We start from the raw sequence: 26,366 nt of genomic DNA on the forward strand, positions 1-26,366 counted from the left end.
AGAACGTTTTGGTTGAGCTCGTGTTAAAATCGAAAAACGAACGATGAGCCAAACGCGAGAATCGAGTGTGCGAGAGTCGAAGAGGTCACGATAGAGCGTCCACGTCTGCGCGCAACAGTGTTGTTGTGTATACACATGCTACTGGCTACATACACAGTCACATTTGGCACATTGCGAACTGCTGCAGTGCTGCTCCAGCCACACTTCGCACGAGTCGGCGGCAGACCAATAGCAGCAGTGGCCCGAGAAATCGCGATATATGTGTCATTTGCGGTACCTTACTATATACATACAAAGGCGCACGCAGCAGCCGAGTTGCGCGAGTGTATAGGGCACACCAACGTTCATACATATATTAACGTGTGCATACATGTAAGACCTGCTCTGCGAGTCCTCGAGTACAACCTCTTATGTACTGCATGTGTATAGCTATAGACATTGTACGAGTCTTGGCTAGGAACAGTGCACGCTAACATCCAAGTGACATTTAATGATAAAGAAGCCGGCTAATGTCGATTCGACTCTACTACAGTGTCGCGCCGAGTGTTTGATGATGCATCCGAGCATTGCACGAGCGATGCCTCTGCTCCAGTGTAGTACCTACCTTTTTTAATTATTATACAGCAATAACAAACATAACGACTCAACGAATGAAACAACGAATTCCTGGCCAAGAGGTTAATTTACTGCAACGCGACGACGATTTTAACGCGAGATATCCAGTGAAAAATAGTCTGCAAGCGCTCGGCTGCTGCAATTGCTGCTGCTGCTACTGCTGCTCTCGTTATACACTTTCTGTATGCCGAGTATGAGATCGTACGGATGTTATCTTCACGTTGCTGACATAAGTGCAGGATTTTTTTGACGGCAGTTTTATTCGCGACCCGACGAAGCGAGCCCGACACATCGTTCGAAAAGATGGGCCAATCGTCGAGTAACAACAACGGACATTGCGGTGAGTTTATTAAAGTTTTTAGCACGTTTTTTTGCTAACTTGCTTCTTTTTTTTCTTTTTTTTTGACACATGCAGAGTGGTGTGAGATACTACTGCTACTGTTCTGTCATTCGGCTCTTTTAAAAACATCGTTCGAATACGAATTTTCGATCGGTTGATTGTTTTGATTTTAAAATCACTCGTTATTGTTTACTAGCTCAGTATGCCCACGATGCGATAAGACAGCTGCTGATAAGAGCTCAGTTGTTGCGAGGTTAGGTTTCATTCTCATGCAGATGATCTCGAATGTCCGTTGATATTACACGCGACGTTTCGAAAGTAAGATTGCATTTGCGATTGTGTTCGTTCAACTCTTTTTTTAATTTTTTTCATCGTAAACAAAGCATCGAACGTTTCATCGATGTATTTTCGCGCTGCCATCTCTTGTTTTTAACAACAAAACGAACGAAAAGCGGCTATTTTGGTCGCGTTTAAATCGCGCATTTTTCGACGAACCTGCAAGCCGTGAGAATCTGCATTTTCGAACCAGTTAACTCAAATTCGTCCGCAGTAAATCGATTCTCAACATTTTGGGTGGAAACGAAAAAAAAGAAAAGGAACGATCGATATACTGCTCACATTATTGTATCCCCCATGATTCATCCTTCGACCTTGACCAGTACCGCTCTCGTGCGCCTTCAAGTTTTATTCTTATTCACCGAAGAAAGAAAAAATCTTCACCGTTACAATGAGCTCGAGCTCCAAGCACCGAGAAGAAAGTCTGAGAAATTAAATCTTGCAGCCTTTTGGCTTTTAAATACGCGGAACGTGCTTTGCGCAACTATTTTTTTTGCGCAAAAGCGATTCTACTTCATATTACGACTCTTAGATGTTTAGGGTATATATTCGAGTCCAAAAAAAGCATTCCCCTCGTGTGAAAATGGTATATGTTATTGATCGTTTATATACACTTTATTTCGGTGACATGTCCCATAATCCGAGTGTATATTTAGGTCAGTATCTAGCGCAGCAACTCACTCGTAAAAGCAGCGGATTTGCTCTTCTCAAGTCGCTGTTGAATATGCACATAAAATGAAGTGAGAGAACCTATTTTTTTTGTCTTTTCCGACTCGAGAATACTTGACTCCTTCATGGCCTCCTTCATGTACGCGCGGATATTGTCATAATTGTTGTCTCGTGCTCTGCAACCGACGCCGCGTGTTGCCATCGTTAGCATCTGTGCCGTGTGCGGTCTGCGTACCCAAGTCTTCTGAATGAAAGAAGCCACTGTTATGTATAATACGCCAGTGCGCCAAACCGCATAATCATTAAGAACTTTGCTGGAGTATTTTTTTACTTTCAAAGAAGTTTTCCAATTTGTAAAAGGTGTGAATATTGCGTTCATTTTCATTTTTTCAAAGGAACCAGATTTGCTTTTTTTAAGATTGGAGGGAGTACGTTTTAAAGGCTTAAGAATATGTTGATAATGTTCAAGTTGATAATTTTCGAGTTGTTAATTTTCTTGAATTAAAAAATTTCTCTTTTCAAATTTACTAGAAAATATTACCTACCAGTCGAGATTTCATATTTTATAAAATCTTTGACGAATGTATACTTATTAATTAATGGAAGTTTCTTACGAAAATTTCAAATAAGCTTTAGCTTTAAATATTTCGGAAGTGGATACAGAATTTGTTATTTTCTAAGTTACCGACAACTGTTCATATTGACTTCTGCTACAGCATAAGTAAATATGCTTTTTGCGCCATCTGTAATAAGTTTTGTTTTTAGTACACTTTTGAGCCACGTTCGGCGTAATGGGGCACTCTGCGCACTAAAATCTATCTAAAACATGCACTTTCGATGAATAACATTCATACTTAAAATCATTTATTCATTTAAGTTGAATAATCTAAATTTTCTACTGATTACGAAAAAATATGTAAAAAATGTTTTAGAGCCTTTAATAAAATATTATTCATTGAAATTTATAATTCAGATGTTATTGTATTTTTTATATAGATACAAATTTTTCTTTCATAAAATACTCGTTTCACTAGAGTAAAACTTTGTAGGGGGCAATGAACTCTAAAAAATGTTTCTTCTTTCTATCGAGAATTTTCTATTATTATAAGTAGTATAGACCCTATCAAGCTTTAGACTTGTTAGTTTTAATTAGCTAGATTTGGAGATATCTTCGATAAATAATATCATATTTCTGCTATTCCTATATGAAGTTTAAAAGTTTTTTTCTTTCTTTTTTGAAAATTATCAATCATGTAATATGTTGAGCTATATCGTGATTTTCCTATTTACAAAAATAAAAAACCATTAAAATTTTATAGATGTAGTAGGCTTTTATAATTTATTTTTGTGATTACTCTGACACGAGAGTTAGATCTGATGAAATTAAATTCTCACCAAAATAAATCTTGAAATGTTTCTGGACCTAAAAATTTTAAAAGAGACATTAATTATACTAATTTAATTTATAAATGATTCTGGTCAAAATAATTTCAACATAATATCTAAAAAGGATATAATTGTTAACGAATATTTTAAACCGCTATTTCACTTCAGACATCATTGTCTCAAGTGACTGTGAAAAAATTTCAAATGTAAATTTTACATGAGCCGCCGACACTAAAAGTGTTTGTATTTAACACCTGTAACACAATTAGAAACTAATGTTCGGAGTAAAGTAATCGGCTCAATAAAATTCCTAATTAAATTAACCCGGAAAGTTCTCATTTAATGCATTTATAAATGTAATAGTACATGGAACAAGTTGGACTATAGCGCATACAGAAACAAAACGCCCACGTCACGCTAACTTTTCTGTTGAGTGGATCTCCTATGTAAATGCCTAGCTGTCTGCCATATGACAACAGCATCTGCGGCTAGCATCTTGTAGACCGTTCTTAAGTCGCCCACAAGAGCCAAGTTGAAAATGGAAAAAAGCCATCATATGGGTGTGAATTGAAAAATTACAACCACTTGAGCAATTTAATGATGGCTAGGCTTTAAAACAATCCTTTGAAATTGTCATTCATTTCGAATTCGTTTACAATTCGATTCGAGATTTTCTTCAAATTTAAAAAAAATCTATTCGTTTGAAAAATGAGGTAATATTTGCCGTGTGAGCCAATTCGTTCTAGATTACCCGTTAGTATTAGTCTCTCGTCGCGCTCCTGCTGTGCGTATAATATATTCACACATTTACGCGGAAGAAACCCCTGTAAGTAGAACGCGACTCGTCCGAAGCTATATATACACCAAAATCAAAAACAGAAGATACCGCGTGCTTATCGCGTGGCTCCGAGGCTATTTTTCCCTCATTATACGAAAAATATACATGGTGGGATCTCGATTTTTGGAAAAGAACGGCATCTCGCAATTTTTCACACCCACGCCAAGGCAAAATTTGATAGAGCGTTTACTTGCTGTTTGTTTAACACAGTTCAAATCTAATGCGAAGCTCGATGGATCAGGCGGTCTATAAAGCCAAGCGAAGAAGTAATTGAGTCTTAACTCGTTAAAACGTCTTACCGTAAAAGACATGAATTATTCCAGTGACGCAATACATGCCGCGAACTGATGATTTAGCGTTCCTCTAAAAAATAATAATACCCTGTTATACGCTGAAGCACGGCGTCGACTTAGTTCTTGGTTACTTGTCGTAAAAATAATTGCAACAACTTCCGTTTATGCGATGTCTTTGTAGAGTCCATTAAGCTCACTCGGCGAATACATATATGCACTGTAACGGGCATGTAAGTATGAGAACTGCGAATCGTCACTCGTTACGAGGAAAATCATTGCTACGTGTGCATCAGCTCTGTGCAGTGTTTACAAACAGTCGCTGATACAAAGAAAGACCATCGTCGTAGGTAATTTTCAATTCATAAAATTACACGGCACAAATACATGCCAAGCATATTAAATATATAATTTTCTTTAGAAAATTTTCCACAATGATAGCGCCAGCCTCGCACTCTCTGTGCATAATGACTCTTTCTCTCTCGCTTGCTGCCTCTGCTCTGGAAATTCAATTCCTCTTGAGCGCTGCGTTGTTGCTGCTGCTTTTGCTTCTGCACCCTCACGCGTTGCTCTATTATTAGCGCGTGCTCTCTCTCTCTCTCTCTACCAGCGATGCATGCTCGCCTGCTCTTTTTTGCTCTCGATGAGAGAGACTCGCTCTTTTACGCGATATAGGGTTTTTTGCTTCTCATTATTTATTTCGCCGACAAGAGAAGAGAAAGAAGCTACTGCTTCGACTTCTATAGAGACAAGTTTCGTACTTTGTAAGAGAGAAAGAGATGATGTGGTCGTAAGGAAATGGTTGTGATTTTAAATTATAATGGCGCAAGCTTTTCTTTCTTTCTTTTTTTGCCTGTTTGAAAATCGTGGAAAAACAAATCGTACATCAAGTGTAATAGTCTCTGGTATACATATGGCTTGGGGCCCAACGCGCTCTTTCGATGATCGTTTTAAACCTCGTGTTTCGTTCGAAAAATTCTCGCGGATTATTTTTAAAACTGCCGAAAGGTCTCTCCATGTGCATCTCCCGCGTTCTCTCAAACATATTTTTGTTTATTCGTCCAAGTCGCTCACTGTGCGATATATGTGTATATTCAATCCGCTTAAATGGAAGAAAAAACAAGTCTCTTCTCTTTTCAAAGCAGAAACTAGAATACAAAAATTATCTATAAATAAGTGTAGACTTGAATAACTTTTTTATCAGACAAGTGTTGATTGGGTACACGTGTTTGAAACTTTGACCGACATTAAATTTGCTCATCTTGAGTACTACTTCATGGTAAAAAAACTACCACTGAAAAACACATGTATAAAATTGACAACGCCAACTTGTTTTGCATTTTTTCTACCGCTGAAAGGACAAATTTAAAGGTCCTCGATTTTTTGTTTTCATTCGAATTTCTTTTACTAGTGGAGATTTATTGCAACACATGGTATACGGAACAAAAAATTCGATGATAAATTAATAAACTTTTCAACTTTTATTGAATTCCAAAGTATCTTCCAGTTCCGTTAAATATTTGTAAATTACTTTGATTATCATATACACTTATAAGATGTACAAATCATTTCTATTTTGGATTTGTGTCTCTTTTACATGTATTCGCTTCGCTTTCTTACAATTGCGAGTGAAATCACTGAATGATTTTTCGAGAAATTTTCAACACAATACGAGATCCTTGGAATTAATAAAAAAATATTCTCAAAAAAGATCCGTATTTTGCTGATGAGTCTTAAAAATATTAATACACCTTACTTGTACGCTTGATCAACGTACATTTATATTGTTTGTTATTCTACTATTCTTGATTGCAAAAATTTTTTATGTTGAGTGATTGGATGAAACCCCTTGAGAAAAGAAGAGAGCATAAAACAAGAGATTGGATAATAAACCTAGTCTTTCAATTTTATACCCTCAATATTATTATAATGATGTACGAAAATGCGAAATAATATTATTGAATTTACACGATTATAAACTGGAGTGTCGCATATCATCAAAAGAAAAGTACTCAAAATGCACAAAAGATTACAAGGTGCGTCAATGCCATTTTCGTCCTTCTCTTACTTCTGTATAATGAACGTCTCGTAAATTTTCCCATTACAAAGTGTACTCGAAAAGTCCATTCGCATTTACACGTGGGAATTTACACGCTCAGGAGTTGGTCATAATAGAATCTTCATGTTCCTTGTACGTAGAGCAAAGACACGTTTTTGACTTTGCGGGTTTCAACTTATGATTTTTCTCGGAACACTTTGGAGACTTCTTCGCGGTACTTCAATTTTATGAAGGATTGTTATTCGCAAAAATGTATTCAAAAACGCTAATTACATTATTAGAATGTTTAAAATAATTAGCTTGATGTATTATGCAGCTAAAAACGAGTGTTCCTTGCATTTTAAGACCATTTCTTTTACCTTACAAAAGATCTTTCATGGTAAGATGTCTGTAACAGTTGAAGTGTTGTATATGATACATGAACTACCCTTGAACCATGACTAATCAATGTCCACAAATAAGTGAGATTTTCTGTCACAATGCCCGCCTCTTGAGATCAACTGTGTATTTCTTACAAAAATGCTCTCCCTTTTGCGGAGACATATACCGCAAAAGCGATGAGTTGACATAATGGACCAAGGAGTATTGTCTAAATGAGCCAATCGTATTGGTAGGCGTCGTGATCGATGACGGAAAGGTGCATTAGAAAATGGATGCGGCGCCGACGATGTTTCAAGCTGCGAACGAATTTGAATGAGAGATGATGAGACGAGTAAGGTGTGATTGTTAATAACACTTCACGCCGCAATAGATGGACGAGCTATGACGGTGACTTTGCACCGAAGTCGGCTTTTTTCAAATTCCGACAAAAAAAAGTTAGGTAAAATTGTTGTATTCTATAAAAAGAAACATCTGGATGTATATCAAGAGTAAGCATGTTTAAAATTAGTCAAGTATTCATTGAAGACGTCAATAAATTTAGAGTCGCCAAGACATAGAATGCAAAGTGTGTGAAAATGCAGGTCACTCGTGACGACAATCACATCGTTTCTTCTGCTGCACGAAAGACGCTTTTTCGTCCATCATCTTTTTCGTGCTGTTACGATGGTCATCTCCATTTCGTAATTTTATTTAATAATTATGCGCACACGTGATAGCAAAATTAGATTTTACCAACTTCCGATATTCTTAATTTGAACAAATCTTCCGGATTCGTAAATATCACGCTCGATTCAAAATTTCTATGCAAATGAGCCCATCATATGTAAATTACGCTTAGTATAAATACTTACTTAAGTCATTGGATTATCATTGATTTGCATATTGACACTTTTATTTGAATAAATTTAAATAAATTGTTGACTTTTCAATACTGACTCAATATGTTTTTATTCAAAATGGCTTATTGAGTGATTATTTTGATTTATGAATGATTGTTTTCTGGATTGAAAAGGAATAAAATTATAGTTTACAACAAGATACAATAGAATTTTAAAAACTAATCAAGTTTATGAAAATAAAACAAATATTTTGATCCTATATAGTAAACGTATTATTGGTTATTTTCCGTATATTTTGTTGACGCATAATCGTAAACCGGTAATTGATGATTTCAAGTCTGTATATTCGTTCATCCTGTGTAAAAATAAGTAAAAGCCTCAGATTATTTTGACAAACAGTACAAAAGGAAGCAGATCGATAGTCATGCTAATGAATTGCTTTTCATTATGCCTTTCTTTCTTTTTTGATAAATAAGTGAAGCAGCTGAAATTGCGTGTGCACCGGCGAAAAGCGATTCCGAGTTTACGTGACTTGGTAAACGTTGATGCAACACCGGAGCGCGATAATATTTGTGCACTACTTGAAAAGTAAAAATATATACATAAGGAAATCATTTAGATATAAGTGCTCGGCTCGTCGTATCGCATTCGTACATGTATAGCCAGCATCGAACGGGTTGAAAAAAAGCCCTCGAACTCGGCCCCTCGAAGCGAACTCTTGCCGTCGATACACCCACGCATATACTAACGGCAAATACCTCGACCCTGACATTCATTTTTTACCCTCTTTTCTTTATCCTCCCTCGGTTACGGCGCGCGTGTACTAGCAAAAAGAAAGCAAAAGCGCGCCTGTCTCTCTCCCTGCGCCCTTCGAACACGCGGCGTATGATCAATATAAAAGGAAAATAATAATAAGGGCTCTGCACGCACATTTTCTCCGTCTGAGGCTGAAATTATAATTTTGAAACAAAAAAAGTAACGATAAAAAATGCTTATAATATACGTATATATATGAGGAGAGCTTGTTCACGCAGCGGCGGATTAATTACGAATGCCTCGCGCACCCGCACTAGGTATGGGCTGTCGTTGACTGCTGCGTATATATAATTAATCTCTGCCGATTTCCATGGCGACGCGAGGAAGAGCAACATCCGCAACAAACGCTCGATAACAGAGAGAGAGAGAGAGAAAGAGAGATAGAGTGCCCAGAGCGAGAGGGCATGGCAGAACATTTTTTCTCTCTTTCTGGCTGTATACCGGGTTCTATCGCTGCGTTGGTGGTATTACGGCGACATACGAAAGTCAGCGTATCTTTATATTTGCCAGTGCTCCTATTTGTGTATATTCGCACGCTCATGGCAAATGAATTTTTGGGTATATACGCGCAAGAATCGCAAGCTCGCTAGAATGAATAAATACGGGGAAACATTTCGATTGGATTCGTTCTCGTATCTTTTGCTTTGTGCGCGCTTTGACTGGGCGGCTACTGTATGGCTCTTCACCTGCGACATTTTCTCTCTTTCTCTCTTTTTTCGTTTTTTCCGCCACGCAATCGAGTTTCAGTTATTTTCGATGTATTCGGGTTTAACGTCGGCGAAAGAAGTATAAAACAGCGCCGTTTTTCTAGTCGCCTGTCAAAAAATGCTTCTTAATCTTCAACAACTACTTCGCGCATTGGACAACGACGGCGACGAGCACGCCAAGCTTGTACGTGCATAAGCAGGGAGAAGTGCTTTCTATTCCCGTCCGGCACTATACTACACGCTTGTGTGTGCGTGTGTGTTGTAGCGATGAAGCCCAAAACGACGAAAAATACACTATGCGCTATAAAGCTAGCTTCAAAAGAGCCAAATGACGTCAATTGGAAAGGGCCTCCTTACGTGTATACACGCGCTGCGACTATATCCGAGAGCTTTTCTCCTGTCCGGCGAGTCGTCTCTGACGTAGGTGCCTCTGGCTCTCGTGTCGAGATACACGCATTGCCCCAAAGTCTATGCATGTATTTGCCCATAGGCCACTTGACTGGCGGCCAAAAAAGCTCGGCCGCGCGACACGCGAACTTATTCAAATAATGCAACTTTCTCGGGAAAGCAACGAGGAAGTTCAAAACGATTTTATCTATAGATATTTCTATACTCGTGCCATGAATTAACCCGTAATCCGTAAACGTACGTAACACTTTTTACTTGACTTAGTTTCGACGTGTCACTGACCGAGCATACGAAGGCAGCAAAGTCTGAGAGAGTACAATATTCAACTCCACGAGACCTCGTTCCTATGTACGAGCACTGTACATGAAAACAAAACTGAATATAAAAAAATCACACACAAAGATAATGACGAGTCAGCACGTTAGGTATAAATAGGGCGTCTGGGTAGGTTTTAGCAGTAGCAGCCACAGCAGTGTCGATAGGCGGGCAAAAAAATCACGCGCTATCTCCGACACCCCCGAATGTCACCCGCAGTGATCGAGCAAAAAATAACACAACAAAGCTTAAAACCGGCAAAAAATGCGCCAGCGCGATTGTACTTTGTTTTGTTTTTTGCTACGTTATTTCTTCTCTATTTTTTTTTTTTTTGCATCCCGCTCGGTACTTGTTTTGTGTGTTACACAGTCCGCGCGCGAGAGCACATTGGAAACGTCGTAACTCATCAGTATTATGTGTGTACCTGCACGTATTATTTGTTCAACATAAGCAACGGAGCACCAACAAAAAAAAATTATTTGTGTCCACGGGTGTGAAGCTGCCATTTGTTTGAATTTAAATGCTATTTAACGTATAAAAGTGGACAGTTACGTACGGCTGATACATTTTTTATAACAAAACAATGAAGGGGTCGCAGCAAGCAATTCTGGACTTGTTTATCTATTGTAAAATTAAGTATATGAAAAATCCATTATTATTCCAAACACGTTTTAGTTTTTTACCCCAGTTTTCTAGTTTTACAATTGAAAAAACATTTCTATAAAAAATTCAAAAAGTTTTATTATTTTATGCAAGAAAAGTAATTTAAATCAAAACGATCACTTATAAATTGTCAACAAAATCAAAGCCAAAGATGAGAAAGCAATATTTTTTTAGATTTAATCTATCTTTTGAAGTGCATGTAAAGCTTAGGTTTGTAAATAAAAGTAACTCGAAGATTAAAATCTTGATATGAAACTCGAAGGCTGAAAATCTTCGGATGCGTCTCATCCTTCTTATGAAAGTACAATCGAAGCCACCCTACTTCAGCTCATAATGGCTTCTTCATTACAAAAGCATGTAGCGCCAGAGTGTAGCCTATATATAGGTAGATCGAAACCGCAGCAGAAGCGGAGCAGCGCGGCCGCAGCCGCGCGCAACGTTTCAGTCAATTTATTATCAGCGTTTGCGCACGCTTGGACCCATGGGTGGGTTATATATTCTCGCTCGTTCTCCGAGCGGGGCAGCCTATATAAGCCTCCCAAGAGTTTAGGATTAAAGCCTTTGTCCGGCGTTTATAATTAAAGCTCGAACACTGGGCCGTTCCTTGCGCCGTCTGGGCTCTCTACTGATCGCAATGTGGCGCATGCATATATCATAACACACAAACATATAACTTACTCACGGACTTATATGTAACACCGCTGTCGAAGTCTTTATTATGATCGATGTGGGTAGAGATTGGCAGAGAGTCGCGACGTGTGTAGGTGCAAGAGTTCCCTACAGCGACGAGTGGTATGCACTTTGCTCTCGTATTCTCCAACATTTCCGGGATAGATCGTGTAACGCGTAATACGCAGATTCGATTATTACCATGAATGGGATCGATAAGTGACCTTTTGTTGTACCATTACTCTTGGAACGTGTCGATTTGTCTCAATCGAATGGGCTTCTCGATCTACATATAGGCAAGTCTATATCGCTGACCATCGATGCAACGTATCTCTCCTCCCACTTGAGCTCTTCTAAGACTTGTACGCGTGCCGGTCACTCGATCGTTCCGCGATAAGCATCTGTATAGCATCTCGAATGTTGTGTATCTGACACATGGAGCACTTGCTACCGTCCATCGAGTGTATCAATCAGCTACATCTTATAACCTGTGTCGTTGTCCTCCTTTTTCCAAATCAATGGAGTCACTCGAAACGCCGGGGGTTGAGTGCGCGCGACCGACGACCTAAAATCAAAATTAAAGATCTTCTTCCGATATGTTACTTCGAATCTCAGTAGCATATACGGCGCTTATACACTCATATATTACGTGGAAGTTTGGCCGAAACCGGAACTTCGATTGACTTTATATATTTATAAAAGCGGCCGGAATGTAAATCGGAAGTGCTGCGGTTGAAGTTTGTCAACAAGTACTCTGGCGCAATATGCTCCGAAACGACATAGAAGCTCTCGATAAGTACTCCGATTCTATTTCATTATTCGAAATGAAAGGCGCCTAACCACAGCGTCGCGTGAGCCTTCGCTATATAAAATGTACATATTCCGCTCTGCGAAGAGACGAATTCATCGGGATCAGCAGTTCGCTCCCCCACTTCTCTCCTCTTCGATCACTTAAAGAAGTTTACACGTGTCCATCTGCATGATCGGCTAGTGCGTACGCACACATTCTAGTCGTGTCCCCTCCTAGCTTTCTACGAGCAAAATATCGGCCGAAGCCAACGCAGCCGTATCCGCTCCGTAAAGTCTTTTACGTGCATGCGTAAACGTATATACTTCCGCTTGCGGGGGAGCGAGCGCGCATGTAAAATATAAGCAAATGATGCGGGTGCTCAGTATAGCGAAAAAAAGGGTAGCGCGCGCCTTGATCCGAATGCGCCCGCAGTTTATATTCTCTCAATTGAGAGCTAGACAGAGAGAGAGAGAGAAAAAACCCTTTTGCTGTGTCAAAGTCGTAGATCTATTGTCAACCCCCTTTTGATATACGTTGCATACGCAGCTGAATTATAATGTAAAGGAGTACAAGGCGCGTAGGTGGTTCTCCGGCAGTGGGCGATAATACAGAAAGGGTTGAAAAATGATTGAGCGCTCGACGTGAGCCTCGTGTCTAATGTGATATCGATAATTTCTAACATTTATTCTGTTGGGCGTACACGAGCGACTCATTTTTTCTTTTATGGCGTAATTTTTTCTGTCAATTCTTTGGAAACTTTCACCTTATTTTGATAAATATGACTAGTATTGTTCGCTGAATAGATATTGTACTAACTTGACTTAATATTTTACCAACTTAATTGTTTATTTACTTCAATTATTCTGGTAATACGCTACGAACTCGAGTACTATTTTCAAATATTAGTATCAGCCAAACAGAATCGAGAGTCATTTTTTTAACTTCTGAAATCATACTTTCGGCATCAGGGAGTAGTTTCTTTACATTCATGTGTAGCAGCAAAACGCAAATCCTCGAGATATAGGTGCAGCTGACGACGACGACGGGGGTGCGTAATGGTGAAGCTCAAAGTTGGAATAACACCCACCGGAGCAAAATAAAGCATATACACGCATACGAGCGTGCATTTATATACGTTTTTGTAGGAACAATCGTCGGCTGTCTCGTCTATATGGCCGCGCACGTATAATATAAAGCGTTAAGCCACACTCGTTTCTGCTTAGATGAATTGTCGAGGGTTAGAGTACAAAATGAAAGGAAAAGAACCTTTTTTTCGTCGGACCGAAAGAGTTGAATAGGCTGGAAAAGTGTGCTTGCTGTACTGCACGAGCTTATACTGCACGAGCGTAAATTTTCGACGATATACAAAGTCAAGCTTGAGTGGATAATATTGCAAAACAATTCTTTAAGCTCGATATTCGTCTCAGCATTTTCCAGTGTAAAAAATATCTCGAGGATGTACATTGGCAGCGCGAACGAAGCTCAAAAAAGCAAAGAATAACTTCTTAGTAAATTAGTTCAGAGTCGAGTCCATTGAAATTCTTGCAAACGGTTTCTCCTCACCACATTCGATAACTTTTCAAAGTATAATAATGGCAAAAAGACAAGAGAATATGTTAGGCAACGTCTGTCTTCTGCCGAGTATTATACATAATGCGGCTCATTGTACTCCGCGAGGGCTTACATGTATAGGTGTGCGTCTGTGTGGCTTTGAGTGAAACTCGCACTTATATACGTATATTCCAATATGTGTGTGTATGTGTGTGTGTGTGTGTGTGTGTGTGTGTGTGTGTGTGTATACGTAGAGGCCGACGGCCTCTTGGCTCGAGGCAGCTGCTTTCGTAGCTTCGAGCTTCGTGTAAAAGCCATTCGATCGATGAGCAATTTTAATAAAATCATTTTTTTCGTATTGTATACTTCATAATCTCTCGTATTTTATAATATAGGTGGACAATATTGAGAAATTATTGGAACATGAAGTTACTGATTCTCTGTGGTTTATGGCGTGTGAGCCAAACCAGGTGTCAATATCTGTGATTCCAATACTTGCCATTGTTTAATACTCGATTCATGGATTCAATGCCGTTAATTGCCTAGTAAAAATGTTGATTTAAGCCTATTACTTATAGAATTTTCTCACCTTAAATACCCGTGCCACGCACGAGGACAAATTGAATTCGAGAATTCGATGACATCTTCTTTTTGGATACAAACAATGCTGCATCATTATTGTGCTGTGCTTCGGCGTCGGAGAAAATTCCGAAGTCATGCCAGCTAATGCGACACATAACGCGTTAGAGAAATATAATTTATTTGTTTTTCACGCCTTACAATAATCTTAATGTTTGCTTGGTTTTAACAAAAATTTGATTTTTTGCCCTTAATGTGACGGGCAGGAGCTATTATGTAGCCGCGTTGTGTTGTCACCTGCGAGCCTCGAGGCGCGCGAATGCGTAAATCATCTTACCGCGCGATTACGCTGTGTACGGGTCGCACGTGCCTCTGTCGGAACAACTGCTTTTCGCGGTACTTTTGGAATGTTTAAAAAACGCATCGTTTCCTCGTCACTTTCCACGAAGCCAAAAATATATCTGCCCCGTTGCTCGGGCGCTCTCACTCTCTATAATATATATGACGAAGGCGCGCGTCGTGCATGTGTTGTGCTGCTGCTGATCATGTGCGTCGTCGGCGCTCTCTTTTGCGTTTCCAGCCTGTGTGCGCTGCACCTCGCCTCGCTTTCATCGGTAACGGCGATATCCAACCTGTTTTTTTTATATTTCAAATTGCCCATAGCAAGGGATTAATTAAAATTTCGCGCAGCAATAGCCTCTGGGCTTCTGGTTTGCCTCGTCGAGTCCTCTCTTTCTCGCTCGCTCGCTCTGTTTCTCTTTCGCCCCTCCAATGCGTAAAAGGGGACACGCGCCAGCCGTACGTGTCGCGTGGCGCGGAGCTGCAGCCGTCGTTCTTGGTGGGGGTTGTTGTGAAGCCCGAGCTACGCATATGAAACCTGCATACATGCATGCGTCTGTATATGTAATGTAGCTCGTATCCTCGCGCTCGCTTACGCATATACGCATGAAAAATAAGGGGCCCATCTCGAAGGGCCTTATGCACAATAGAGAGAGAGAGAGAGAGGAGGGGATGCGATTCGCCACCTGCCACGCGCCCATGGCAGATGTACGCGTGCTCCTGCGTAGAAAAGGGGCGAAGAAAAGAGGAGAAACGTGTAACGCGCGTCCTTCTCTGTCTGCGTGTCTGTGCAACTAGCGCACAGAGTATGAACTATTCTTTTTCTTCCTTTCATTCTTTTTTAGAGCTTACATTAGGTAGTCGCGCGGGGCATCATTGTTGCTCTACGACTACTACTATATGTTGCTCCTCTACGATGGGGGCCCCGACCGATCGCGACAACAACGAGCTCGGGCCGCGCGCACAGAGGCCTCGTGCAGTACGCTCGTATTGTGCGCGCGAGGCAACGTTGGACGCGACGATTGTCACCGCTCCGGCCAAGGGGGACGATGTACAGAGAGCCTCGAGCCTGTTGCGCCTGACGAGGGGTGGGCAAGAGGTTCTTTTTTTTCTCCGAGGCAAGTCTGACTGCGGACTGGAGATGTATGAAGTACGAGATAACGATACACGAGTTGCCAAGAGTTGCTCTAACAAGACTGCAAAAACCTGATTTTTTTCAGTTTACTTCTTCATATAGTAATTATTTTCGATGAATGAATTAAGCAAAGTTGTTCTGCGGGTATTAGAAAAATTTGTCGCTGCGAGTAACGGCAGCGGGGAGCAGCGGTAACAGCAGTAAGTAACAACGCTGCAATGGAAAAAAAGAACAACGACATTTTCCAATTTTTTTTCCTACATTTTTTTCTTCTTTCATCCACAGCTCCTTTATACGTGCCATATACGCGCTGACGCAAGCATGATCAAAGTGCTGTTGTGCAAAGTATATGTGACTATTATCTATTAATAGCGCATTGAAGACAGATAACTCGCGTACACGAGCGCGCTATGCCCGATAAATCAACTTACTCTCGATTACTCTCCATAGTTGTAACGCGAGAGCCGTATACCTCCTTGGAAAATCATATTGCCTGGGCCCGACATAATATGTATACGAGTGCGCGCGATATATGCATACGCACGCGTGTGCACTCGCGAGCTCGCGCGTAAACTCCCCTTTCGATATGATTTATTCATGAGATAAATATTGCGCCTATATGCGCGTTTGCTCGTGCGTCTTTACAAGCGATAAATAAATGTGTGTACGGCTTGTACATACGCGACGAAACGAAGAAAAAAAGAAGGCCCCGTAACCGAAAGGGAATGTCACTTTAGCGCGTGTTATAATTATGTTTGCGTGTGTGTGTATGTGCAACTCGCCTGGCATTTTTCACTGTTTACTAACTCGATGAATTTTCATCCATAATTGCGAGCGGTGAAGGGATCGCGACTTAACCCGAGATGTGCAATAATATATTATAAAAGATTGCGTGTAGAAGAAACCTTGTTTCGGTCTAATTTTGCTCTCTTGCACGACGACGTAACGATTCTTTTACACGCTGGCAGTGAAAGTATTCGTTTGATAATTAGCACATGCCGTTGCATCAAGTCGAAATTCTTTCGTTATAAAGCTCGATTCATTGCGCCTCGTCGGAGCGAGATTCATCGCGAGCATTGTGCTGCACGATTGCGAAATTTCGTAACTTTCCTCCTTATAATCCTTTCTCACTATTATTTAGCCGCGAATTATCAGAACTCGATGCTCGAGCGTGCAACGAGAAGAGGAAAAAGTAAAGGTACACACGAAGCTGACGAGAACTCAATCCGTGTATGAGAAAAAAAACTTATTCTTTTTTTCTCGACAAACGCAACAAAACGAACGTATACATGCAGCAGCAACCAAGTGCTACCGTTAGAAACACGTACACACATAGAAGGCAGCACGGCATTATTTCTCTTAGCTCTATACTACCTGCGCTCAAATCTAAAAGAGCCAAAGGGTTTAAAATCCCCTTCCTGAGAGGAAAAAAAGATCAACGTCGCTTATATATAAGCACGAAAGGAACAAAAAATCTCAGCTGTTGAGAAAATCTTTCCATAGCTATATACACGGCGCGCATACTCCTCTTTACTAGCCTGCCAACGTTTTTCTAGGAAAATCTATATCGACAACAAGTGCCGCCTGCGCGTTTTGCACCATGTCTCTGTTCTTTCAGTGATGGAAAGAGAGAGAGAGAGAGAGAGAGAGAGAGAGAGAGAGAGAGAGAGAGAGAAAAAAAACTACATCCCTGCCCGTATAGCCTATGAGCTCACATGTGATGCGTATTATCCGCGCGATCTTATTCCTTGACAGCAAGAAGGTGTATTTCGTGCTGGACTTGTGTATATCCACGCTGGAAAAGCCAATGGCAGGCAGACCGGCAGGCAACTACCTTGCGCGAGTCCACATGCGGCAGATGTTCTCGCGAGGCGCGTGCGGCTGCTGCCACTTTTTTCGAGAAATCTTTCAGGTGGGGATAATAATAAAGGCGTGAGGAGATGATCGCGTATGTCGTTTTCTTACGCGCGCTCGTGTATTTTGTGTATAGCAGCACACATACTGTGCGGCTCTTGTGTACAAGCATTGATGCGCAGGGGTCCCCCGTCTTTTTTCTATTGATTTTTCTAGACGTCATTAATATATTGAGAGACACATCGCTTATTGTGTGGTTTTTTTTTTACTAATTGAACTGGCGCTCGACCTACAGCAGATCGACTTTATCAGTGGCGCTTGCTTTGATCATCGATAGACAATGACAATTTTCATTTCTAATTGATGCTCTCATTTGTCGGTCACTTTGATTTTCCTATAACATTTGTCAGTCATTCTTTCAGTCGAATTTTTTTCTCATTTTTCATTTAACCCTCCTCTCTGCGATAATAAGTTGAAAAACAATTTACGCAACGAGATTTTATCCACAGACCTTGAGAACCACTTACATACGTTTTTTTTACTTATTGTTAATAAAAACCATCGAATCTCAGCCATGCACAATAATACCATGTACGGATGTTTTTTTTGTCGAGCAGCAACGGCAGCGGCCATCATCTCCCAAACAACCCGTCATCATGATAATAAAGTGCAAACTTAAACGGGCTCCTAACATTCGACCAGGTCTAAATTGCCCATAGTTCTTCAGTAAGAGAGCAATTGCGAAAAAGTAACCAAGTATTTTACAAGGATCGCGAGGCTCAAAGGAAACGAGCTTAGCGATTCTTTTTATAGCTGCGCTGCAGTGCGCAACAAAAATGATAGCTCGTCACTTTTTCATGACTTTCTGTTGTCTTTACCGCTGCGCACACAGCTTATCTTCGGCGCACGTGTGCGCGCCGTATGTACCATTACTCTCGGCTCGACTTCAAGGACTTTGGCTTACAAGATCTTGGGCTCTTTTAGCCTTTTTCTTTCTCTTCGTTCGTCAGAGTGACTCTGCGTGATGTACAATCTTGGCACGTTATACGGATGATAAGGTGATGCGTATAGAGTGTGAAGAGACATGAAAAACCACACATTGATTGTACGCGTGTGTCAAATTAATTTTATCAGGGACCGTGATATTTTGGTCCACATGAACTGTCTTTATTTTACACAATAATAATGGTATTGATGAAAAAAAAAGTTGTCGCCAGACGCGTATTTTTTGCCGTGGAGTAGCGAAGAAAAGATCAAAGAGTTCCGCCTTCTTATCGAATAGCCCTCGATGCAACAAAGCATGAAATCTCACGCCTCAAAAAAAAATCTGCTCCGCAGATCGGCGTATCATATACATGTATAAATATCGCAGTAACGAGCTTCGATTTCATCATTCTGTAAAAAACTAGGACTATAGCTGTAGGCAGAAATAGAGGGAATGCACCCTCGAGAAACGCAGATGCATTGAGGTGTATTATACGAAAAAACCACAAGACTTAAAAAAAGATCAAGATCACCGACTGCGCGCGCGCGTGTATGTGTGCGTGTGGATGTATGCTGTATATAAGAGTGAACCGAGAGGGCGGGTGACGCGTCAGCTGCAGCCAACAACAGCTTGTACACCGCCGCCACAGCAGCAACAGCAGCAGCAGATGAAATCGTTGTGTGTTATATATAATACACTATAACATTATGTAGATGCCGATAAGATGCACTGCAAAATTGGCTACGCGTGCAGCTCTCTATTCGTTGAAAAGACCTGGCGTGTCTCGCCAATAACATCTAGAAATGGGAGTTTTCTTCTTTCTCGCTCTATTTCTTTGTCCTCTGAATAAACAAGTACCAGAACTTATACTTCTAAATTTTAATGTAATAGATCGTATCAGGAAAGTGTGATCTTACGCTTTTGAGTGTTGTGCAATAGCCATTCGCGATATACTTTCAAAGCAAGACTTTATTACTTACGGGTATTCGCGTGGTGAGTTTATTCAAAAATTCAAATTCCGATTCCTCTCTTGATAAAACTGAATGTGAATATCCGGAGTTTTGTCATTTTTATTTAAATTTTTTTCGAAGATCGGTTTAAATATGCTTCCAAAGATTTGGTATCTTCGATGAAGTTATCAAAATTTATGGTCATTTTTGTCGAAATGTTCAGTCATAACAAAAAGATAATGAACATACAGTTATAACAAGCAAAACATGCTAAATGCTATCAATAAATTTAATAAATTCAAATTATAAGCAGCGAAAGGATCCAAAAGTCACGTCCCTTCAGAACATAATAACAATCTGTAATTGTCAGGCCTGGCGCGTGCGAAAGTAAATCAGCGTTTTCGATTTTTGGGTTGAAATAGAGCATTTGTGCGTCGCCCTTTTCCCTGCACTTTTATGTCCGACCATCCGTGCAATGGTCAGTCGTACGCACAATAAAATATCAGGAAAAACTGGACAGCCGGAGCAATCGTCGAGAGACAAGCGATTAACGTCCGCGCGTTGACGTTGTTTACGATACTTTGTGTCGCACAAAAGTAAAGATCGCGCGAATAGCCGCTCGGACGCAAATGGTCAGACTGATATTTATAGCTAAGGAAAGCTAATACGCGACATTTGGCTCTGTCGAATTCTAGCTCCCCTTCGTGCTTGTCACTGAACGATATCAAGGATGATTTTTTTGTTAGATAAAGGGCAAAAATGTAGTTTATCGTAAAAAAACAAATAACTACTATCCCGTAATGGTACTCGCATGAATAGAGTGAAAAAAGCAAACAAAAGTTGTATGCCGCACATGTCCTGCAGCGAAAATAATCAATATATTTTTGGATAAATCAGTACTAAAAATGAATAATTTATAAAACGTGAAGTAAGCAATATATTATTGTGTAAAATCTCTCAAGCTATTTATGTTACTTTAAAACCAATTTTAAAGAATAACAAACGTTCGATAACACGTTGACCCCATTGATGCGATTTATTCATAATAGCCAAAGACATGACATTTTGCGCTACGAGTGAAAATGAATAGCACCAAAGCACATCACGAGATGTATTTTTTAATTTTGTTCATTAAAAACTTGCTAACGTTTGCTGCTTCTCACGCTGCATAGTGCAATTAAAATGACTCATGCCTATAAAACGGACGTAAGTGAAATGATGTTTTCGCGCTACGTTAGCATAATTATATTAATCGTAATATCATAATAAAGCTGAATCTTTTTTCATTGGAATTGGGGGACAGCCGAATCAAAAACAAAGATTTCATAAATATTATTTCACGTGCCTTTTTCGTGTCACCACCACCACACCTCAAGTTGCCTATGAAGAAATATACACCTCGGCATCAGTCTAACAATATACAATCGAGAAACAAATAAACTGGAACAATGAAATTTGTCAAGATGTTGATTTTGTCGATAAGTCAAAATCAAACTTTTGAATTGACATAAAAATCGTATTCAGTCTGATTTTAAGTCCTAAAAGATCAAACTTTAATAAATCAATGCTATGTCGACAAACTTAACAAAAAAGGAAAAAAAACAAGATGAAATTATTATTGTTTTTGAGAGTTTTTACTGCAATAGATAGAAAAATGAAAAGTATGATCGAAAAAGTCACGAAAAGTCAATAGAGGGATGGCCTGGTGCTTCTTACCAGGTGTCTTGTGTATGTATTCGCTTCTGCATCTGTTTATATAAAGCTTGCTCCTCGTCTTGCGGTTTCGAACCCACGTACATCATTTATGCTCGCTACAAAAGACCATCTCACGGCACGCGCACCTATCTTCTTTCCTTCGGTGTAGCGGGAGGGGGAAAAGGACAACAGGTCTCTTTTTCCTTTCTCGATCGAAGAAAAAGAAACGCTGCAGGTTATAGATGCGCAACAGAAACGAGGAGCTCCCTTGCGCGCGAGAGGGATTATTGTAAGATGTGAATTCAGAGATTCATCCGTGTGTATAGACGATAATGAGGGGGATGTACCGTGAGAGACTTTTTCAATTTTACTTTCTGTGAGGAAAAAGAAGCTGCGAGTTGAGTCGTTCAAATTGACTCCGCGCGGATTTGTAAAATGTAAAACATCAATTTTTTTTAAACATCCTTTGGTTTTATGATTTGTGCATAATTCCACAGAATCAATTTTAATTTATTAATTGCAGATAAGATAAATTTAAATTTCTGCTATATAGTAAAACAAGTTTATATTCTAGTTGTTATAGATAACTACATTTTAGTTTAAACTGAATTTTGCAACTAAAAAATAAAATTAAAAAACAACTGGTAGCATAAATCTTTGCTAGGCAGTTGTAGATGCAACGAAGAGTCGGTGTATTCTAAAATCGGCGATGATATTATACATCCCAAACATACAAATTGCCAAAAGAATGGAATGAAAAGAAGAAAAAAGATTCACCAGCAGCGAGCTTGGCTGGATGTTGCAATAGCAGCTTCAACAGCAGCATCGACAACAACAGGAGTAATAATCTTATATATAGGCAGTGCACACCTTTACCGGACCTGGCAGAAGATTTATGAGTTTGCAGTCGGTTGATAGTCAGTGCGCGACACTGAAAAGCGTCGCATATAGGCCATTGAATGTAGCGAAAGATTTTATACATTCTTCAAGTTTTATTGTTGTCCTCGTGAATACAGTTGTGTAAGGCACCTTTCGCTATGAGATCGATGTAACTTTCGATGATTTTTCTTTCTCGATGGTAAGCACAGCCGCACGCGGAGCGATGTGCTCGATGTATTGATTTCTGTGAGAAATTTTTCGAAACACGGCGCGTAGCAACGCGGCGGGTGGGGATCGGACAAAGAAATGAGTTTTTAATGATTTTTTGATCGATTCGACGTACGAGCTGCCTGACTTTTTCGCGATCGCTCGTGTACTGCGTTCATACTCTTCATCGGGAATTTTCATAAATTTGTCGTCACGCATGCCGATCATCGATATGCGCAATCGATCTGCAATCAGCCGAGTATCGTTGCAAAATATCGCAACAGATGGAAATTCCAAAGCTGCGCACAGACTGTTCGAAGATTAGAGTCAGCGGCCGAGCTCTGTTTTTCGCCAGGTGCCAGGCCTCTCATGCGCTCAGGCATCAGCTGTCTCCGACCGCTCCAAGCGAGCCAGACTCCGAGTTCTGTATACAAGCATCAGCAGTGAATTGCGCGCTTATGTTCTTCTATATACACGCGTATGTATACTTCATTGAAGCTAAAACACGCAAAAAATGTATCCACCCACCTTGGCGAGGTTCGCTTCTTCTTTTGCATTTCGCTGCTTTATGCTCTTTAAGACTCTGCCATTGTTCTCGTAACTTCGTGTGTGCAAATTCGTTAGAAATTTTGTGTAACGTTTTACGCGCAGCGCATGAACTGTAAACGCGCAGACTCGCCCAAAAAAAAAGCAACCTTTGTTCCGTGTTTTAATGCAATAAGTACAAGGTGCTACGCATAGTGCAGTAGCCTTTGATATTTGGTCATTTCAAAAGGCTTTTTCTGCTTCTTTTTTGTCTTTGCTATACCTCGAGAGCCATGTGCCTCGTACACTCGAACGGCTGTGGCTTCTTATTTTCTCAAGTCTCGGTGTAATGCGAAACAATCGACCAATGATCTTCATACATATAAGCAGTTTGTCGCTCCTTTACATTGGCTGATTGACGTAACGACTTTTTGATGAAAACAATAAGCGAAAACGAATACATTATACGAGACATTATTGCTGACCAGTATTTAATCCCGTATTCTTATACAAATGCAGAATATATTGTAGTCAAAAGTAAAATCACGTTGTGCGTCGTTTGCTACGTGACATTTTTCTACAATCGAACTTATATACATCTCGCATATCGTTGAATCAAAAAATATCTCCACATTAAAAATATCTTCTTTCTCTTGGCTACTATTGAAGTTTACTTGAACTCGTTTGCTCGGCAAATCTTGAAATCTCGTCCAGTATAATATCGCTCTGAAATTTTTATTTCAAGACATTTAACGATGAAAATTACAAGCAAGGCTCGCAATATTCACGAAAATCTACCCGCTAGGCCAAAAACGTCGACAGGCTTATCAAGAGCTCAGCCCGTGTGTACTTACACCGTTAGTCGCACTTGCGCAAGTGCACGAATGATCGTCCTTACTTCATTGGGAACTCGCGCGACATTGTCTTGGAGGCGGCCGCGCGTCGAGACGATGAGCAACAGCATGAGTGCGCGCCGCTGCATATTACATAGCATCTGCTCCCTGTGCGCTTATTATAGCGGATCTGTCAAATTAGCAAACTGTATAACGAGCTCAGGATGTAACTTGTAAAAGGGAAGAAGGAAACCACTACTACAGAGTTAGCAGACTACGTACTGTACTGCGAGAGCGCATATTTCGGCGCGGCGCTTCTTTTCAGTTGAGTAACATGCTTTCTCTCTCTCTCTCTCTCTCTCTCTCTCTCTCTGCTACTCCAGCGCTGCACAATGTTAACGTAGTTACACTCGTTATGTGTACTTGGCGTCGCGTACATCGTAACGAGGGAAGAAAAAAGGGCCGAAATGGACTTTTCTGACAAAGACGCGAGTCAGCTATTGCACTTGAATGCAAGTGCTGCCGGCTGCGTACAAGCAATTGACCAACTACGCGGTTTTCGTTTCGAAAACGAAATTAAGCTCACTTCCATGCGCGATTAGAAAGTTTTCATTAAAACGAGTAAAATCAATTCGGATTTTGAAGAATCAAATGTATTCTGTTTCCGTAGCTAACTACTTTATCCATGAAAGATTTTTTTGACGAAATCTGTGACCAAAATTCGTCAACTATATACCAAACGATTCAACGACTCTCGGAAATAAAAAATTAAAAGAAAATCCTTCTTTCTCTGTGCTCGTCGCGATGAGACATTAATCCGACGCACCCGTCGACCGCATCGACGTCGAATTTCAGATTTTCCCACATAAATCCTCGATGCGGCGATCAGCCGTGATGCACCCTGCAACCCCCACGAATATTTCGACCTATACGCCATTCGCCGTCGAGATATAAATTCGGCTTTCGCGTCTGGCATATAACGCATCATCGAGCCGCATCTTTCCAAATATACGCAGAGAATAATACAATAAACAACATCGCTGACCACTGGACACACGGGATCTCTTTCAATTTCAGTAAGAGCGAACTCGCAGCTGGCGCGCAGCAATATAATCAATAGAAAAGGCAGCAGTGCAGAGCGAGCGAGAGGCCCCTATGCTATATGTGCCGGCAGTACGCGCGCAGCAGTCGGAGTGTGTACGTACGTATATATATACGTAGCGCACCTGGGCCCCTCCCAGCGCGAGCGAGACTCGCACCTGGGCTGCGCGCACATGCTGCCTCTTTGCCGTATACCTACATATATAACATTGCGACCGAGCATAGGCCAACTTTTTATTTATACGCACTGCGAGCTCTCGGGCTGTGGCGATGCTCGATTTTTTCGACCGTGATTCGGATACATCCAAGTTTCGTCGAATGATTTTCAAAATTTCTATGAATCGCTGTGATTTTTGATAATCGTACTTTTGGGTACGGTACATTCTCCTTTGCGCAACTAGCGCACTTGTAAATTTACTAGTACAAATTAATTTATCTTTGCCTACATTTGATTAATTCCTTCTTTTATCATATTTATATTGTAATCAGTTTCAAAATATGACGATAATGGCTAATATTTTCCTGATTACACTATGTACTACATATTTAATGTCATGCTTACAGCCGCTATAATCACGTAAATATTATGGTGTAAGAGCGAATATTTTTATCGCTTACTTACACGGTTGGATACCTCGTACGACAAACCACGCGCGAACAAGAAAACAATTTGAGATATGCCCATCGTAAACTTCCCAAAGGCAAAAAGGGTTCTCGTATCGCGCACACTGTTGAATTGACGTAAACTTCTTACAGAGCAATTCCTTGGACTCGACAGCATGAAGCTGAGTAATTTTTCTTTTTAACTCGACTTATCTATCGCACAAAAAAAAAATGTAATTGAAGAAACGCGACCTTTTCTAATGAGCGTAATGAGCAATTGCTCTAAATGACAAGAATTTGTAATAATTGCAGCAGGGCTCGACGGGCCAATCACGATACACATTCGGCCGCATACGCGAACGATGAGCTCGCGCACAGATGTTTACCTTTCGAACCCCTGGCCCACTGCTCGTGTGCAGGTCACGATCTCATCGTGTAATGATACAGCCGTTATTCTTGTTTACATCGGGGTGGTGTATACGATGCGTGCCAGTATAGGGTTAAAACATCGTATACCTGCATAGCCTGCAATGTGGCCTGTTGCTGTTGATGCTCGCGTGCATATGCACACTTGACTTTGCTTTGTGCAATTTGTCGCGTCATGGAGCTCGATGATGGACTGCTCTTTCGAGGCTGCATCGTCCACCTGTAGTTGCTGGCTAATTTTCCATTATTAAATCATAATAAATTAACTTTTATTATACGGATAAGCAAACATTAATAATATTCTTTTTCCTTTTTATTGTTTCAGGTAAGTGTTAAAAGCTGGAGAAGTAAGAGGTATTCATCCAGGCGTTTACGCATATAACACTTGTGTGCATAAAAACGGTGCAAATGAAAAACTCTCTTGAGTAAAAAGTGCTTTCGCTTTTTTGCTCCCTCTAGTACGCCACTTTTCGCTCTCAATGAAAAGGTATATACTCTACTATTTTAATTTTTATCGCGTGGATTTTTGAAAAGAATAAAGATACAGACTACAGAGCGCGTTAAAAGATTTCAGGATGTAAGT

General features: G+C 40.3%; 1 protein-coding gene across 2 annotated transcripts in view; it reads left to right on the top strand.

Annotated features, from left to right (window-relative positions):
• The window catches only part of LOC106648983 (protein neuralized), a 62,684-nt gene that overhangs the window by 6,716 nt on the left and 29,602 nt on the right, over positions 1-26,366 (top strand). Inside the window, exon 1 of one of the 2 annotated variants that reach the window (XM_014366228.2) lies at positions 314-955. The exons of the other annotated variant lie outside the window; for it this stretch is intronic. Within the exon in view, the coding sequence (XP_014221714.1) occupies positions 919-955 (37 nt within the window). The 5' untranslated portion in view covers positions 314-918. Of the gene's footprint in view, positions 1-313; positions 956-26,366 lie in introns of those variants that run through there. 2 annotated transcript variants of the gene reach the window in all.

Source organism: Trichogramma pretiosum, unplaced genomic scaffold (genome assembly GCF_000599845.2).
Source record: "Trichogramma pretiosum strain Unisexual culture from Peru unplaced genomic scaffold, Tpre_2.0 scaffold33, whole genome shotgun sequence".
Lineage (NCBI taxonomy): Eukaryota > Metazoa > Arthropoda > Insecta > Hymenoptera > Trichogrammatidae > Trichogramma > Trichogramma pretiosum.